Consider the following 14,800-nt stretch of genomic DNA (forward strand, 5'->3'; position numbering starts at 1 on the left):
AAAAAATAAGATACATCAGTAGCAATCACAATGCAGTTCTTTATGACCAGATAGCAACCTCTATATACCTACTAATCTCGTCTTCAATGGACACAATTCCTTATGTTAAAAAGAATCTAATGTACCAATTTAAACTTGCATTTATTATATTAAGGCAATAGTCATGATTAGAAGGAATGCAAAAAAAAATTATTCCCATATTAGGAAGATGAAGTATTTCTGTTACCGGGGCAAACTATTAAACTGATTTTCAAAACTGACAGGCTCTCCCTGAAGTCCTAGAGAGGATCTTGTGTTCACTAATTCAGATGTTGCAAGTATTCTAGTTCCCAGGTAACTCCTAGTAAAACCAAGACTGAACAAAGATATTTCTCATCTTTAAATTTAGAATCATCTCATCGATTAAACCTTCCTATCTATGAGATCTATATCTGAAATGGGCTCTCCCAATTATTTTACATCTCAAAACTGTTTATTCTCATTATGGCATCTTAAATATTTTATGTTTATTCTTTATCCTCCATTAGCTTACAGGCTCTCTCTGTTCTGTTCCCTTTCCTGAAGGAAACTATAATTTTCTGTGTCAAAAACATTTTCTCCTGTGAGTTGCAATCTTAAGGGAAAGGATGTAGCTTCAAACGAAGGCAAATGCTTTCTCCTTAGCCAAAGTAACACAAAGGCCACTTTTTGTAAAACATCAGGATATTGCATTTTAAAATGTTTTCCATATAACATTAGTCTAATGAACGGCTTAGCCTAGTATTCTGCACCTAGTTCCAATCAAAACCAAGTTGTGAACAGACCCCTTCTTTACACCAATCTCATCTTTCAAGAACGAGCTAAAGGTTCATGAATTCCTTCCTCAAGACGCAGTTACCTTCCAAGCTAAGGACCAAGCTTGAAACAAGCATATACCTGCGCAAGGGAGGTTTAATTTCACTACAGAGCGAATCATTTTTCAAGGAAACCAGAGAGTGTGTCATACAGCATCACTGAATATTCTAATATGCGATGAAGCTGTTATGCTTCCTTATGAAGTTTATAAATCTTCATTTTCATGAGGCTTAGAATTCATCCCCCTTCCCTCTTCCACTGTTTTCCCGGGGTCACAGTTGTAGTATAGTTTGCCCAATGGATTTCGCATGGTCATTGTACCTGGAATATGTCACGCTCCCTACTCTAACCGCCCCCAAACTCTTCTCAGCAGAGATAGGCTGAAAGCAGCTCGCTTTTAGGCGGCGACGCAAACACACGTAGCCAGTTGAGCGACAGCAAGCAACCAAATGGCTTTGCTGGAGGCCCCCTGCGTTGCACGGGTAAAGCCCGTTGCAAAATACAGTCCTTTCATTTATTCCCATGCTACTATTTATGAGACCAGTCAAGGCCGCAAGAGCATGCGCAGCCTTCCCACCACACAGGACCCGCTGGGGTCTCCGGCTCCCGTAAAATTAAACCACTGTCTCTCGTTCCAACTGTGTGTTTAGCTGTTGTGCGTATTTTACAGATAAAGGAAGGATCCTGTCCACAGACCCAATTCTAAGGGCCGCCTTCTCCCCGACGGAGGAAGAAGCTTCCTGGCAAAAGGACGAACAGGTGCGACGCCCGCAGTTCGCAGCCTCTCACCTGGCCGGCGGGCTGGGCTACTGTCACCACTCAGCAGCCAAGGACTTGGGCCCCGCGGCGGCGGCCACTCGGGGTCTGCGGGGTCCCCTCTCTTTCCGCCTGCGCTCGGCCCCGGACCCCAGACTCAAAAGCGCCTCACGCGTTCCGCCTTAGGCTCACCGTCCGATCTCTCCAGACAGCGTCTGGATGGGACCGGGAAACGGCGACCGCCACAGCTGTCCAGGTTCTGGGATCCACGCTCAGAGACGACAGCGCTGGCGATCACCAGAAGGCCTGCGGGCTCCCGGGAAAGGAAAATCCGTCTACAGTCCAGCGGCTGACATTTCCCAGTCAGCCGTAGCGCCGCCCGCTTCCGCCTCCCCGCCTACCCGGTGGGCCGACCAGACCCGCTCCCGCGGGGGTTTGTGGGTATCTCGAAGGCGGGTAAAGCTGCAAGGGAAGGAAGTGAGGGCCAGCCTGTCGGACTACGAAGCGGGACGGAAACTACAATTCCCAGCAGGCCTTGGGGCCTCAGTGCGGCCGCGAAGCAGAGCGGGCTGCAGAGCCTTGCGCGCGCGGTGGGGATGGAACGTTGCTAGACTTAGCGGGTCTAGCTGCTGGGGGCCCGAGCAGCACGCTCGGAGCCGCCGCGCGCCAAAGCGGGAATCCGGGAGGCGAGCAGCTCTGCAATTAATGCAAGTATTTTAAACTCCCGAGCCTGCGGACGCTATGCACAGGTAAACGGATTGCAAAAAGGGGAAGAGCATGAAATGGACCCTCTTAATGATTCTTTTAGGCCGCGAATATCGCTACTGGCTAATATTGTTAGTAATGCTGTTAAGTGAATGGTTGCTTAGCCCTTTCTTGGGGCAAGTGTGAATGGATGGATGCCTTAGTGCGGGGATCAGCGTGCGGTTTTATTTGGCTTCCCTAATTGGGCTTTTCTGCCACCGTTTTCAATCAGTGTATGATTGCCCTCCCTCTCTCCTTGTCGGTTCCCTCCACTGGGAGAAATTCTTGAGGCCTTCTGCAGGATCGTAAGTCAAAAAGCCTTCTCGATTTGTTCTTTTCATTTCTTCATTTTCTTGGTAACTCGCCGCGGGCACGTAAAAAATGCGATTCTGTTAGCTGCTGTGAAGGTTTTCTACAATGCATAAACTGCAGCTTCTTTAATTACCTTGAAATTATTTATGGGTGTGTTTTCGAAAGGAACCGGGGGTATTGTGCACTTCTGCAGGAAGCACCTCCAGGAGATTCCAGACCTGAGTAGCAACGTTGCCACCAGCTTCACGTGGGGATGGGATTCCAGCAAGACTTCTGAACTGCTGTCAGGCATGGGGGTCTCCGCCCTGGAGAAAGAGGAGCCCGACAGTGAGAACATCCCCCAGGAACTGCTCTCAAACCTGGGCCACCCGGAGAGCCCCCCACGGAAACGGCTGAAGAGCAAAGGGAGTGACAAAGACTTTGTGATTGTCCGCAGGCCTAAGCTAAATCGAGAGAACTTTCCAGGTGAGGATATGAGAGTAAAAATGTCAGTTATGCAAAGGGTGGATTTAGCTATGTTGTTGGGAAACCTTTGTTCAGGGATCTTTAGCATGGGTTCCTTTTAAGATTGCCTAATTCTGAAGCTATTTTTTCAACAAAATAAGGCAAGTCGTCAAGTATGCAGGAATCTTGGTAGATAGATATGTATATATGTGTGTATGCGTGTTCTGGTGCATAATCACCTTGAAAATTTTAACCCATGAGAAGACATTCCTGCCTTTTTCCTTAGAAGAGAATCTGCCTGCCTCAAGGCCAGCTCAGTTTCACCGATTAACAGAAACATAAACAGTGGTCTTCTTGTAGGATTCCTTTTGCTTTGTACCGGAGTGAGCTTTTTGCCTTAATCACTTTAGTTATTTATCAGTGCACTACGGAAGTGAACGTTCACCTAAGTGGGGGAGACATCTCCCCAGGCCCGCTCCCACCCCCATATTGGCTTCTGGTATGTTCTGTCTCCATTACTGATGACACTATCTGTTTCATCACACAACCCGAAAACCTGAGAGTCAGTCAGATTCCCACCGCCCCCCAACATCCAGTCATTCATCGCATCTTTCCCTCTTCTCTGGTAACTATTTCTCAAGTTCTCGTCGTCTCTTGCCTGAACTATTGGAGTGGATTCATAATTCCAACCTTCTTCTCTCCAGATCTATCCCCTGAACTAGAATGGATTGACTGAAATGTAGAACTTACTATATCTTCCCTCCTTAATAGCTCCCCATCCCCTAGTTTCTCAAGCAGATGAACGAGTGCCTCCCAGAGTGAACTGGAACCCTGGAGTATGCAAAAGCCATAGGGTAAATAGGGCATTGACCTAGGGTTACCAGTTTTTCTTACTAGTAAGCTATTTAAAACAGTAATACAGCACATATTTGCTGAGCACATACCATGTGCTAGGCCGTGTTCCAGGTGCTGGAGATAGAGGAGTGGGCACAACATAAACATTTCTGCTCTCAGGGAGCATCCATTCTAGTGAGAGAATACAATAAACACAATAACTATTTTTATATCGTATGTTGGAAGGTGATAAGTGCTATGGCTAAAAACAAAAATAGAACAAGCCAAGAGGGAATGCAGGTCCTGGGGTGGGAAGATAGAGTGCACTTTTAAACCAGGTATTGAGGGAAAGCCTCAATTGGACAGTGACCTCTAAGCAAAGACATAAAGGAGGCAAGGAGTGTGCCATGCAAATATCTTGGAGAAAAGAGCTCCAAGCAGAAGGAACAGCCACTGCAAAGACCCTGGTGCATAAATGTGACGTATTTGTTCCAGGAACAGGGAAGCCATATTCTAAGAGTGGAATGAGTGAAAGGGAGAGTCGGGGGAGATCGGGCTGGAGGTAATGTTGAGCAGAGTTGTGATGGGACCTGATTTAACCTTCTAAAAAGGACACACTGATGTGTTGAGACTGAACTGCAGGGGCGTCAAATGTAGAAACTTAGGGTCTTTTTTAAATATTATATTTTTAAGACGGAGTCTTGCTCTGTCGCCCAGGCTGGAGTGCAGTGACGTGCTCTTGGCTCACTATCTTCATCTGGATTCGAACGATTCACCTGCCTCAGCCTCCTAAGTAACTGAGACTACAGGCATGCACCACCATGCCCAGCAATTTTTTTATTTTTTTGTAGAGATGGAGGTGGGGGTGGGTCTCACCATCTTGCCCAGGCTGGTGTCAAACTCCTGGACTCAAGCGATCCTCCAGCCTTGGCCTCCCAAAGTGCTGGGATTACAGGCATGAGCCACCACACCTGGCCAAAGCTTGAAGTCTTGTTGGGGGTGCGGGTGGTCAGATTCCAGATATATTCTGCCATTAAAGTCAACAGAATTTAGGAGGCTGTTGAAATCATCTGTGGAAGAGGTGATCAGAGTCTAAATTGAAATCAGGTGGGGGATGATGGCGAAGAAGAAACAGATTAAACGTTTAAAGATGAAGTCTTGCAGACCAAGGTAATTTAAGTATATTCATAAATTCTCCCATCTGGTTTCCTTTGCAGCAGGGTTGATAGATTGGTTGTTTAGTTGGTTGGTTGCTTGCTTTGGCAGCACATATACTGAAACTGGAAATACAGAGAAGATTAGCATGGCCCCTGCGCAGGATGACATGCAGATTCGTGATGCATTCCACTTTTTTAATGAAGAAAATAAATACGTTTGTTTTCAGCCTTTTCTTTAGGAAAGAGAACTTTGCCCAATGTATGGTCTGGGAATATACATCAGGAGTTGGATTAATTAGAGAAGCAGTAGAGGATCATAGTGAAGTCAGATCTGGGTTTGAATCCTCATTCTTGCGTTTACCAGCCTTGGAAAGTTATTCGAGCTTTCTGTGCCTTAGTTCCTTTATCTGTGAAATGGAGTGCTGTAATAATACCCACTTCACAGGTCGTCGTGAAGATTAAATGAGAGTGACGTAAAAGCCTTAGCATGCCACTGACACATAACAATAAATAAGCCAACAAAATTCCTGACACCAGTTTTGGAGGCTAGTGGAGTTTTATCTTTTGTTTTTAATATTGTTACTCTGACCCTGTTAGTGTAAAATTTTTTTTTCTTCAAAATTTAATGTTCACCACTCTTTTTTGTGTCTGGAATGTAGCCCTAACAATTTGGTGCTTGACCAACCAAATGTGGTGAAAGATACTTCCTGCGAAGATGAACAGATTTTTATTTGTCCAGTGCCGATAGCTTTTGACATAGAGTGTGATTGCTATATGCCCTTCCACAAGTGAAAAAGATTTTTTTTTAAGCAAGGCACTGTGGGAACAAGACAGAAGTTTCCGGAGTCTTTGCTATCTCCCAGGAATTTGCAAGTCAAGTTGAGGAGAAAATGCAATAAAAAATAAGAGCTGTGATTCCCATTCAGGTGGATGTGGAAGATCTTCCTCCTTCCACTCAGCAAAAAAGGAGATTCTGAGGAAAGAGAGGGATCTGAAAATGGTGTAATCAGTGTCTTGATTGTTAAAGCTGACTTCAAAAGCATATATCTGAAGTGAGAGAGAAAGAATGGTGACTTATGTTTATTACCTACGGAGAGGCACAGAGGGAAACCAATGTACGTGGACTTACACACAACAGAGGTTGCTTAATTGGTATGGAGTGGGGAAGGGTGAACTCAGTGATACAGGATGAGGGACAGCTGGTATAGAGGATTCCCAATGGGCCTTTGGAAGCCTGGGCCTCCAGTGGAGCCGGATTGTCATTCCAAGCAGTTTTGTCTGCAGTTGTCAGGACAGGTGGCTACTAGCTTTGCCAGGATTAGGGTAGAGCAGGCCACACCTGCTGTACATAGATATCTGATGACTGGTTCTGGGCTGTGAGTTTTTGTCGGTTCTTTGCTTAGCAGTTTCTCCCTGCAGGCCCCAGTCCAGCCTTACATCTGGCAACTAAATCCTCTTCATCTGTTTATCTTGGAAGATGAAAGCTCTGTGCCCAACCTGTACTAGAACAGGTCTGATTGGCCCTTGGAGTGAGTGTATGGAAAGAGTTGGGGAGGAAATGGCCCAGCAATGAGGTCAGTAACAGGCAGAAAGGGGACAATTGCATTTTATTTATGGTCATGAAATGCTTGTCCCCCACCCCACCCTTTAAACAGGTGATAGCCATGAAAATGGAGTTGAACTAATTTGTTGATCAGCTCTTCCATGACTCTTAAATACTTGAAATTCCAGACCCTAAAGTGGTTGTCAGACTGGAGATACTAAAATTTACTGTATATCAGAATCCCCACGGGAACTTGTTCAAAGTGTAAAATTCCTGAGATTCTGATCCAGGGAGTCCTGGCCTGAGTGAGCCTGGGAATCTGTGTCTTAATACCCTTAGACAAGCATTTTCTCCAACTTTTTTTTTTTAACCAGTAAGAAACATATTTTACATTGCAATCCTGGGTATGTATCTGAAACAGCAGTTTTACAAAACTGTATTTCCCCTTACTAAGATATTTTCTATTCTGTTCTAGTTCATTCTTTATATGTACACATATGCTAGTCAGACTCACTAAATTGATTTCATGACCTATGTGAGTCTCAGTCTACAGTTACTAAACTCAGCACTGGAAGAGCCTTTATGGGACGTTCACCAGTCATCTTTCTTTGTTCCATAGCTTCCTTTCATTCATCCATTAAGCAAATATTTCTCAAGCACCATTCTAGATATTGGGACTACAACACTGAACATAACAGGCAAGAGACCTTGCCCTCCTAGTGCTTATACACTGTTCCATATTTTTTCCAAATCCCAGCTTCTGTTGTTTCTTCATTACACCCCCTACACCTCAGGGTTGAGCAAGTCTTTCATAGAAATAAAGGGTTGTGGACTGAAGGGGTACATGGGGGAATCCTTGTTAAGTCTGACTGTGTTTTGTTTTTTCAGTTTTGCCCACCTTAGCCAAAAAAACAAAAACACCCAAAGCTAGCATGGCCTCAAATGTATTATTTATGGTTTGTGGGAAGAGGAAGGAGAACTCATCTGGGTTGGCACAATCTGTAGTTCCCCAGAAAGAAAGCATGGGGTATTGCTACTTAAAACAAGCCAGCAAAAGCAATCATGAGGTGAGCACCCCCCAACCCCCTGAAAGAAATGCACACACACACAAAAACAAGTATGAGTACCAGGTCCTCAGTACACATTTCTGCAAGTATAATTTGATTATACTTCAAGAGCATCAATTTTTTAAGTCAAAAGTTTGATTGTGATTAGCATTACTTTGGATTTTCAGCTTGAATCTGAGTGGCGTGGAGTGATGTTCTGAGAAATAAGTACGTCAAGTAAGATGAGTTACCTACACCGCAAAGATGGAATGCATAGAAAACTCTCCAACAAGGCCCTCTTCCCAGAGAATTTCAGGAAGCGTGAGAGGTGATAAGGTTACAGAAGTGGGAAACTGGGTTTGCACCCGAGAAATAATTGTAAACAGTGGTAGGTGAGGGTGATTGTAGCAGGTTTGCTGGTTTGGCCCAGTTTTTGCCCTTTCCTGGCCCTGAAGTATATTTAACTGCCATCCATGTCATTGAAGACTGGAGACCTTGGGCTCAGTAATTATATCTTTTAATGTGGGGCTGGTATGCAGCTGCAGCCTTGCTGGATTTAGCAGAGACAAGTGGAGAAAAGACCTGGATTTTTCCTTCCGCTCTCTGCAAACAGACCAGGCAGCAGTGTCATCGTGAATTCAGGAAACAGATGGCTAATGTTTTGAGAATTAAATATGGCAAGGAAAATTAGATTAAGCATATCACAGCCTGGATGCCTGTTGCTAGAGCAGCTATTAAAGACAAACTTCTGCCCCATCTGCTGGGACAGCAGCCCATATCAGGCTGTGGCACCCCCACCCGGGGCCCCCAGGAGTAGTGTCATTCTGTGGTCAGCTGAGTAAGAGCACTGGGTACTTGGCTGCTAGCTGAGTGTGTGCGTTTTCTAGGCCCTTGCTCCTTCCATTTGGTGGTGAACCCATTGATAGCATCTTTGTTTTATTTTCTCTCTCCTCTTCCACTCACTCCCTAGCCCTGATTGATTTCTGTTTCCATAGCAAGTCGGGTTTAATTCTCACCTTTTCAAAATTTGTACTTACAACAGAGGAGAGCATAGAATATTAGAATCCACTAGGATGGAAAGGGCATGATTGGAAGTCAGACCTGAGTTTGAATTCCCCCTCTGCCACTTACTGATTGTGTGACCTTGTCTCTTTTATCATAGTTGCATGTTCTCTTGAAGCCCCAGCCCCCATCTCCCAGAGACTACAGCGATACTGATAGAGGACATTCCCTTCTGCTCTGGGTTTTTGTCTTCGGCCTCATCCCCTCCATATGCCAACAGTGCTGTGCACATAGTTGTTAATTTGTTAATAAGGGTTAACCAATCACACTAATAGAGAATTAGCACATTCACCATTTGCGTGAAGAGGGCTAATAAATACATTTGGCAAATATTTATAGAGTCCTGTTATGTGGCAGGCATTGTTAGGTAATGGATGTGCAAATCTGGGCATAGGGCCTGTGGTGGTATCCTGGGTGGGAATGCTTCTTTGAGCAGGTGCCATTTAAGCTGAAATCTGGAGGAGTTGGGAAGGCAAAGATGGAAGTTGCAACACAAAGTGCTCCAAACTTTGGAGTCTCACATGCAGTTCTTCATTGGTTAGGTCTACTGACCTCTGCATTCATCACTATGCCAGGTTTTCCTCTAGCACCTTAATTACCTGGCTGCTATTGCTCTTTTAATTGGTCCTGATTTCTTATGTCTTCCTAATAGAAAGCACCAAGTTTGTTAATTTATTTCTCCTGCCCTGTACTTCATAGCAAGCTTTCCTAATTTCCTTTCCCCAGCTATAATTTCTGTTGGTGCCCTATCTATAGCCCCTTGAAGCCCACCATTCCCTTCCATGCCAAAGCTCTTGCCTACGTGTAGATGAGATTCCATGCCTGAGGGCTTTCTCTGGGCAGGAATACTGGGGAGTCCCCAAATAGTGACCAACAGCAATTGATGGATTAATACCCCAGCACTGGTGCCCTTGGATGAGAAGCTCTGGGGTAGTTTCTAGATGGTTTACTGGAGTCCCCAGAAGATTTGAAGCTCAATTGCCCATAGGGCTAACCTGCTCATTAGCCTACTCCAGGTTGACTTTCTTCCCTTCCACCTCTGTCTTCTCCACTCTTTGTAGTGCTTCCTGGCATCACTTCTCAAATAAACTACTTGAAGTCAGAGCTTCAGAATCTGCTTCTGGGGGACCCAAACTTAAATAGAGGGCAGATATGGGGTTTTGGTAAGTCATACCATGCAGACCTTGTCCAGTGTCTGCCCATGGGTGAAAATTCAGAGCAGCACTGAAAAGGTCATTGCATGAAGAAAATACGCAGACTTAATTGGGAAAGGAGAGGAATATAGAAAGTTTTACTCCCTGCTTATTTCATCTTTTCTTGTACCTCATTTACTCTTCACTGAACAACTTTGCAAGATAAATCTGTCAATTTCCTTTCCTGCAGGTAAAGAAACTGAGGCCAGAAAGATTAAGTAACTTGCTGAAGTTCACAGACTTGGGGCAACACAGCCAGGCTTCCGATCGAAACTGTGCTGCTTCCTCAGTCCAGTAGTCCTCAAATGTGTTGAGGAGGCCAAGCGCATGGTCTCAGTATGATTTTTACAGATTATAGTAAAATCTCAACATATTAGATTCAAAATAGCTAAGTATGTTATTGAAGTATAGTTAAGCTCACTCTTCCATAGAGGCCACTTCCTCCAGGAAGGCTTCCCTAACCTCTGCACCATCCCCATGTGCTGCACAGCAGCCTGAATCCTGCTGTAGTCCATCAGGATAGTTTATTGAAATTTCTTGTTCAATTGTTTGTATCTCTCAAACTCAGAGTAGAATAAGGGTCAGGATTGTACCTTACTTACCGTTGTGTCCCAAAACCTAGAACAGACCTCAGTGTATATAGTACATAGTTAATAAATATGTGAGTGGATGACTATACTTACAGCTAAATATAGTTATGTCCAATCAATTACTAGATTCTGATCTGGATACGTAAGAGGCAGCAGAGGTCTGAGAGAGTTGGATTAATGGGAGAAAAACTTGAGAAAAGCCTGTCATTCAACTTTGTTTTCAATTTGGGGAGCAGGGCAAGAGCCTGGTTTGAGAAACTTTGTCCCCTGCCCACGTTGACTTTGGAGGAACTTTGTGGCAGTGACGGAACAGCTGCCACGTGGAGGAGCCTCCTCACAACCTCCAGCTGCCTCCCCAGATCAGCAGGGGTGATCTGCCTTCAGCTTTCTACCCCTAGCTTTCAGGGCCTCAGTCAATCCTTTAATTTTGTCCCCTGAAGGGCGTGGTGTGAGGGGAACAGGCATTCATTGAACAATTGTGTATCTCCTACTCATTCTTCAAGAGAGGCCACTTCCTCCAGAAAGGCTTCCCTAACCCCTGTGCCACTCCCATAAGCTGCACAGCACCCTGAATCCTACTGTAGCCCATCAGGACAGTTTATTGAAGTTTCCTGTTTGTCTGTATCTCTCAAACTCTGAGCAGAATAAGGGTCAGGATTGTGCCTTATTTCTCATTGTATCCTTAAAACCTAGAATAGACCTCAGTGTATAGTACATATTTTATAAATATGGGAGTGGATGAATATATCAACTTTATGCTAGTTCCTGAAAATACAAAAATTTTTTTAAAACGCGTTTTTTTTGTTCTCAAGAGCTTCTGGGGGTCGAGAGAGATGAGTAAGTAAATAATGAAATTATGGTACATAAGTGGCCTGTCCTTGTTGATGTCATGGGAGGCCTTCTGTAGGAACTGGGGCTTCCATTTGATTTTAAATGAATAGTAGTTTGAGGCGAGCACAGGATGTGCAAAGGCATTGAGATACGACACAGAATGACTCATTCTAAGAATTACAGGTAGCTCCAAATGGCTGGAACACAGTTCTAGATAACGAACCTAGAAAAACTAGTTGGGACCTGGCTGAAAGCCTTTAACTTTGTACTAAGCATTGTGGACTTTAGCCTAAATACCTGGGGTGTACCACTGAAGGATTCTAACTGGGGGAAAGACATGCTGGTTTAGAAAGACAGCCCAGGGCAGCAGGTGTTTGTCACACTCCTCGGTGTTTTTCTCCCTTGTGTCCTCAAACTCACTTATACAGGGCCTGGTACAAAGGACATGCTCAGTAAAGACTGGCACCTTTAAATGGGAGTGGGAGGAGAGAATATCACCAGAATTGGTGTAGAAGATCCATCAGAGGTGGAAAGCCTAGGAAGGCAGTCATTGAACTCATCTGACCGTTTTTTAGGATTCCTTCATTGTGCATTTATTTCCTTCTTGGCAATTGTTATATTATCCTGACCTTGTGGGATTGATTATTCTATATATTCATATGTAAGAGTTTCATACTTGCTGAATAGTTATTTAGAGATTGCTTCTATGAAAGAAAACTGCTCTTCCTGCATCTACCTTTCTGTTCTAAACACAGCAGCCAGAATGATCCTTTTTGAACTTATGTGAGAGCCTGTCATTCCTGTGCTCAGAATCTAGTGGCGCCTCATAGAATTCAGCGTCAAAGCCAAAGGCTTTATCATGACCTAGGAAGCCTGCATGACCTGGCTGCTCTCTGATTTCTTCTCTACCCACCCACCTTGCTCACTCTGCTGCTCTACACTGGCCTCCTTGCTATGCCTCAAACACACATGCTGTTCCTTGCATCTAGAACACACCCCAGATACTCACAGGGCTCACTCCCTCACTTTGTTCAAGCCTTTGCTTAGTGATCGTCATCTCAGTATGGCCTTCCCTGACCACCGTGTTCAAACTTAATAACATCTGCCCTGAACTCTCTGTTCTCTCCCTTGCCCTGTGTAATTTTTCTGCACAGCACAGATCAATTTTATGATATCATATAATGTACTTATTTTTTGATGTGTGATTATCTGTTCCCCATTACTGGAACGAAGTCCCATGAAGGTAGTGTTTTGGGTCTGATTTACTACTCCTTCCCAACACAAATGATACCTGGCACCGTAGTAGGAGCTCAGTAAATATATGTTGAATTAAGAAATGACAACACCCTTTTGTATTGCTCTTTTAGGTAAACTGTGCCTTTTGTAAACCTGAAAGAAAACGTGTTAGTCTGTTCTCATGCTGCTAATAAAGACATACCCAAGACTGGGTAATTCATAAAGGAAAGAGGTTTAATTGATTCACAGGTCAGCCTGGTTGGGGAGGCCTCAGGCAACTTACAAGCATGGTGGAAGGGGAAGCAAACGTCCTTCTCCACATGGCAGCATCAAGTGCAGAGCAAAGAGGTCAGGGAAGCCCCTTATAAAACCATAAGATCTTGTGGGAACTCACTTATCACCAGAACAGCATCAAATTACAGGGGCGGTTATCACCAGGTAACCATCCCCATGATTTGATTACCTCTCACTGGGTCCCTTCCGCAACACATGGGGATTATGGGAACTACAATTCAAGATGAGATTTGGGTGGGGACACAGCTAACCATATCAGAAAGGGAAGAAGATTTATTTGCCTTTTAAATAAGGTCACCACCGAGTCCACATCAGAGAGAAACAAGGCCTTCCTTTGCACCCAAAAGCACCACAATATCTTATTGATGTCAATGAATTGACAATGTCATTGAATGACATTTGAGAGGGTGGGACTTGCTCTGTACCACTGTTCATGCCACAGCCTCCAATTGGCTGGCTCTCTGCACCACTGTTCATGCCCCAGCCTCCTATTGGCTGGCTAGAGCTGAAGGGAAGAATAGGAAAAGTGTTCTTGGTTTTCTCTTTTTCATTTGCTGAGAGAGTGTGGTGGTCACTTCAGGGTACATAGATGATGGAATGGGGAATTTAGCACGAATTAAATTACTCATCACCGCAATTATTTTTCTGTTCAACAGAAATGATTTTTCAAACAAAAATAATTGTGAGGATGAGTAATTTAATTTGTGCTAAATTCCCCATTTAAGCTAAATGTTGTATATTCTTTATGTGTTTGAAAAGACTCAGTAGACTTGATAGGGTGAAAGAATGGTGATGGCAAACACTTGTTTTCCCTCCAAAGGTGTTTCATGGGACTCCCTTCCGGATGAGCTGCTCTTGGGAATCTTTTCCTGTCTGTGCCTCCCTGAGCTGCTAAAGGTCTCTGGTGTTTGTAAGAGGTGGTATCGCCTAGCGTAAGTATTTTTCACCCCTTTGGCAAACGTAGGGGAGGAAGAGGAGAGGAAGGTTATTTATTCGTTTTGGTCTGATGAAACTAAAAACCAAGAAAAATAGAGCAGCACAAAGCAAACTAGGTACCTTCATATTTTTATTAATAAGTGTCCTCATTTCACAGTGGAAGAGGAATTTCCTGGGAGGGGTAAACTTACCAATGTCTGGAAACCTCCTTGCCCTATATTCAGTGCAGCATGTGTTTATGGGATGCTGACTGTAGGCCAGGCGGTGTGCTTTACGTGCGGAGAGAGTTACAGAGGTGCATGCAGACAGCGGTTCCTCACACCGTTGGGCTGAGCAGTGAGCACAATGGGGAGAGGGAACACAGGCTTGGTGTTAGACCCGAGTGCACACCCAGCCTCTGCTGCTTACGCTCTGCATGACCTGAGCGAGTTAGTTGACACTGCTGAGCCTCAGTCTCCCCATATGTAAATGGGGATAATGGTTACGAGGAGGAAACCATTGGTTATGAGGATGAAATGTGAAGATGCCGGTGTGATGCCTGACTCACAGACCTGGTCTGCACAGAGTAGCCATTGGTGGGGTTGTGCTCTTTTTTTGGCAACACTTTTCAAGTGTGGAAGGTGAGTTTCATGTGGAAAGACTTGGTGAGCTGGAAGGGCAATAACAGGCCTGGAGTAAGAAAAAGGCTATGTTTGTCAACTGGAACTTTTTACTATCTTCATGCCTTCTCATCCCTATCCTACCTCCTGGTCATTCTTTGCTTTGTGTTTAAAGGCCATCCGTCTGGCTTCTCCCTCCACATACTTAGAACTCCCTGTGTGAGATAGCAGGAGCCTCTTGCCTTCAAGGGTGTGCTGCTATTTACAGGTGTGGGTTGTTTGCTTAGAAGAGCCGCAGAGAGGTTTGCACACCTGGAATGCTGGTGCAAGTGGCAGGCAAGTTTCACTTACCCTCACCACACTCAAGCCCACTTTGGTTTTCTTTTTCT

The 14,800-nt window shown here is 44.6% G+C and overlaps 2 protein-coding genes and 1 pseudogene across 7 annotated transcripts in view; 2 read left to right on the top strand and 1 right to left on the bottom strand.

The window, feature by feature from the left end:
• Positions 1-1,993, bottom strand: part of LMBRD2 (LMBR1 domain containing 2) — a 58,714-nt gene extending 56,721 nt beyond the window's left edge. For both annotated transcript variants that reach the window (XM_032135783.2, XM_058430069.1), the window contains exon 1: positions 1,624-1,993. The gene's annotated coding sequence lies outside the window, so the exon portion shown is untranslated. The remainder of the gene's footprint in view (positions 1-1,623) is intronic.
• Positions 1,994-2,130: 137 nt separating this feature from the next.
• Positions 2,131-14,800, top strand: part of SKP2 (S-phase kinase associated protein 2) — a 55,738-nt gene continuing 43,068 nt past the window's right edge. For all 5 annotated transcript variants that reach the window (XR_004244840.2, XR_009210665.1, XM_032135793.2 and 2 more), the window contains exons 1-3: positions 2,131-2,339; positions 2,840-3,111; positions 13,697-13,808. Coding sequence is in view for 3 of the 5 variants with exons in the window: in XM_032135793.2 (XP_031991684.2) it covers positions 2,332-2,339; positions 2,840-3,111; positions 13,697-13,808 (392 nt within the window). In the remaining 2 variants the exon portion in view is untranslated. The remainder of the gene's footprint in view (positions 2,340-2,839; positions 3,112-13,696; positions 13,809-14,800) is intronic.
• On the top strand, positions 5,179-5,278 carry LOC116457198 (U6 spliceosomal RNA; annotated as a pseudogene).

This window comes from Hylobates moloch, unplaced genomic scaffold (assembly GCF_009828535.3).
Source record: "Hylobates moloch isolate HMO894 unplaced genomic scaffold, HMol_V3 SCAFFOLD_17, whole genome shotgun sequence".
NCBI lineage: Eukaryota > Metazoa > Chordata > Mammalia > Primates > Hylobatidae > Hylobates > Hylobates moloch.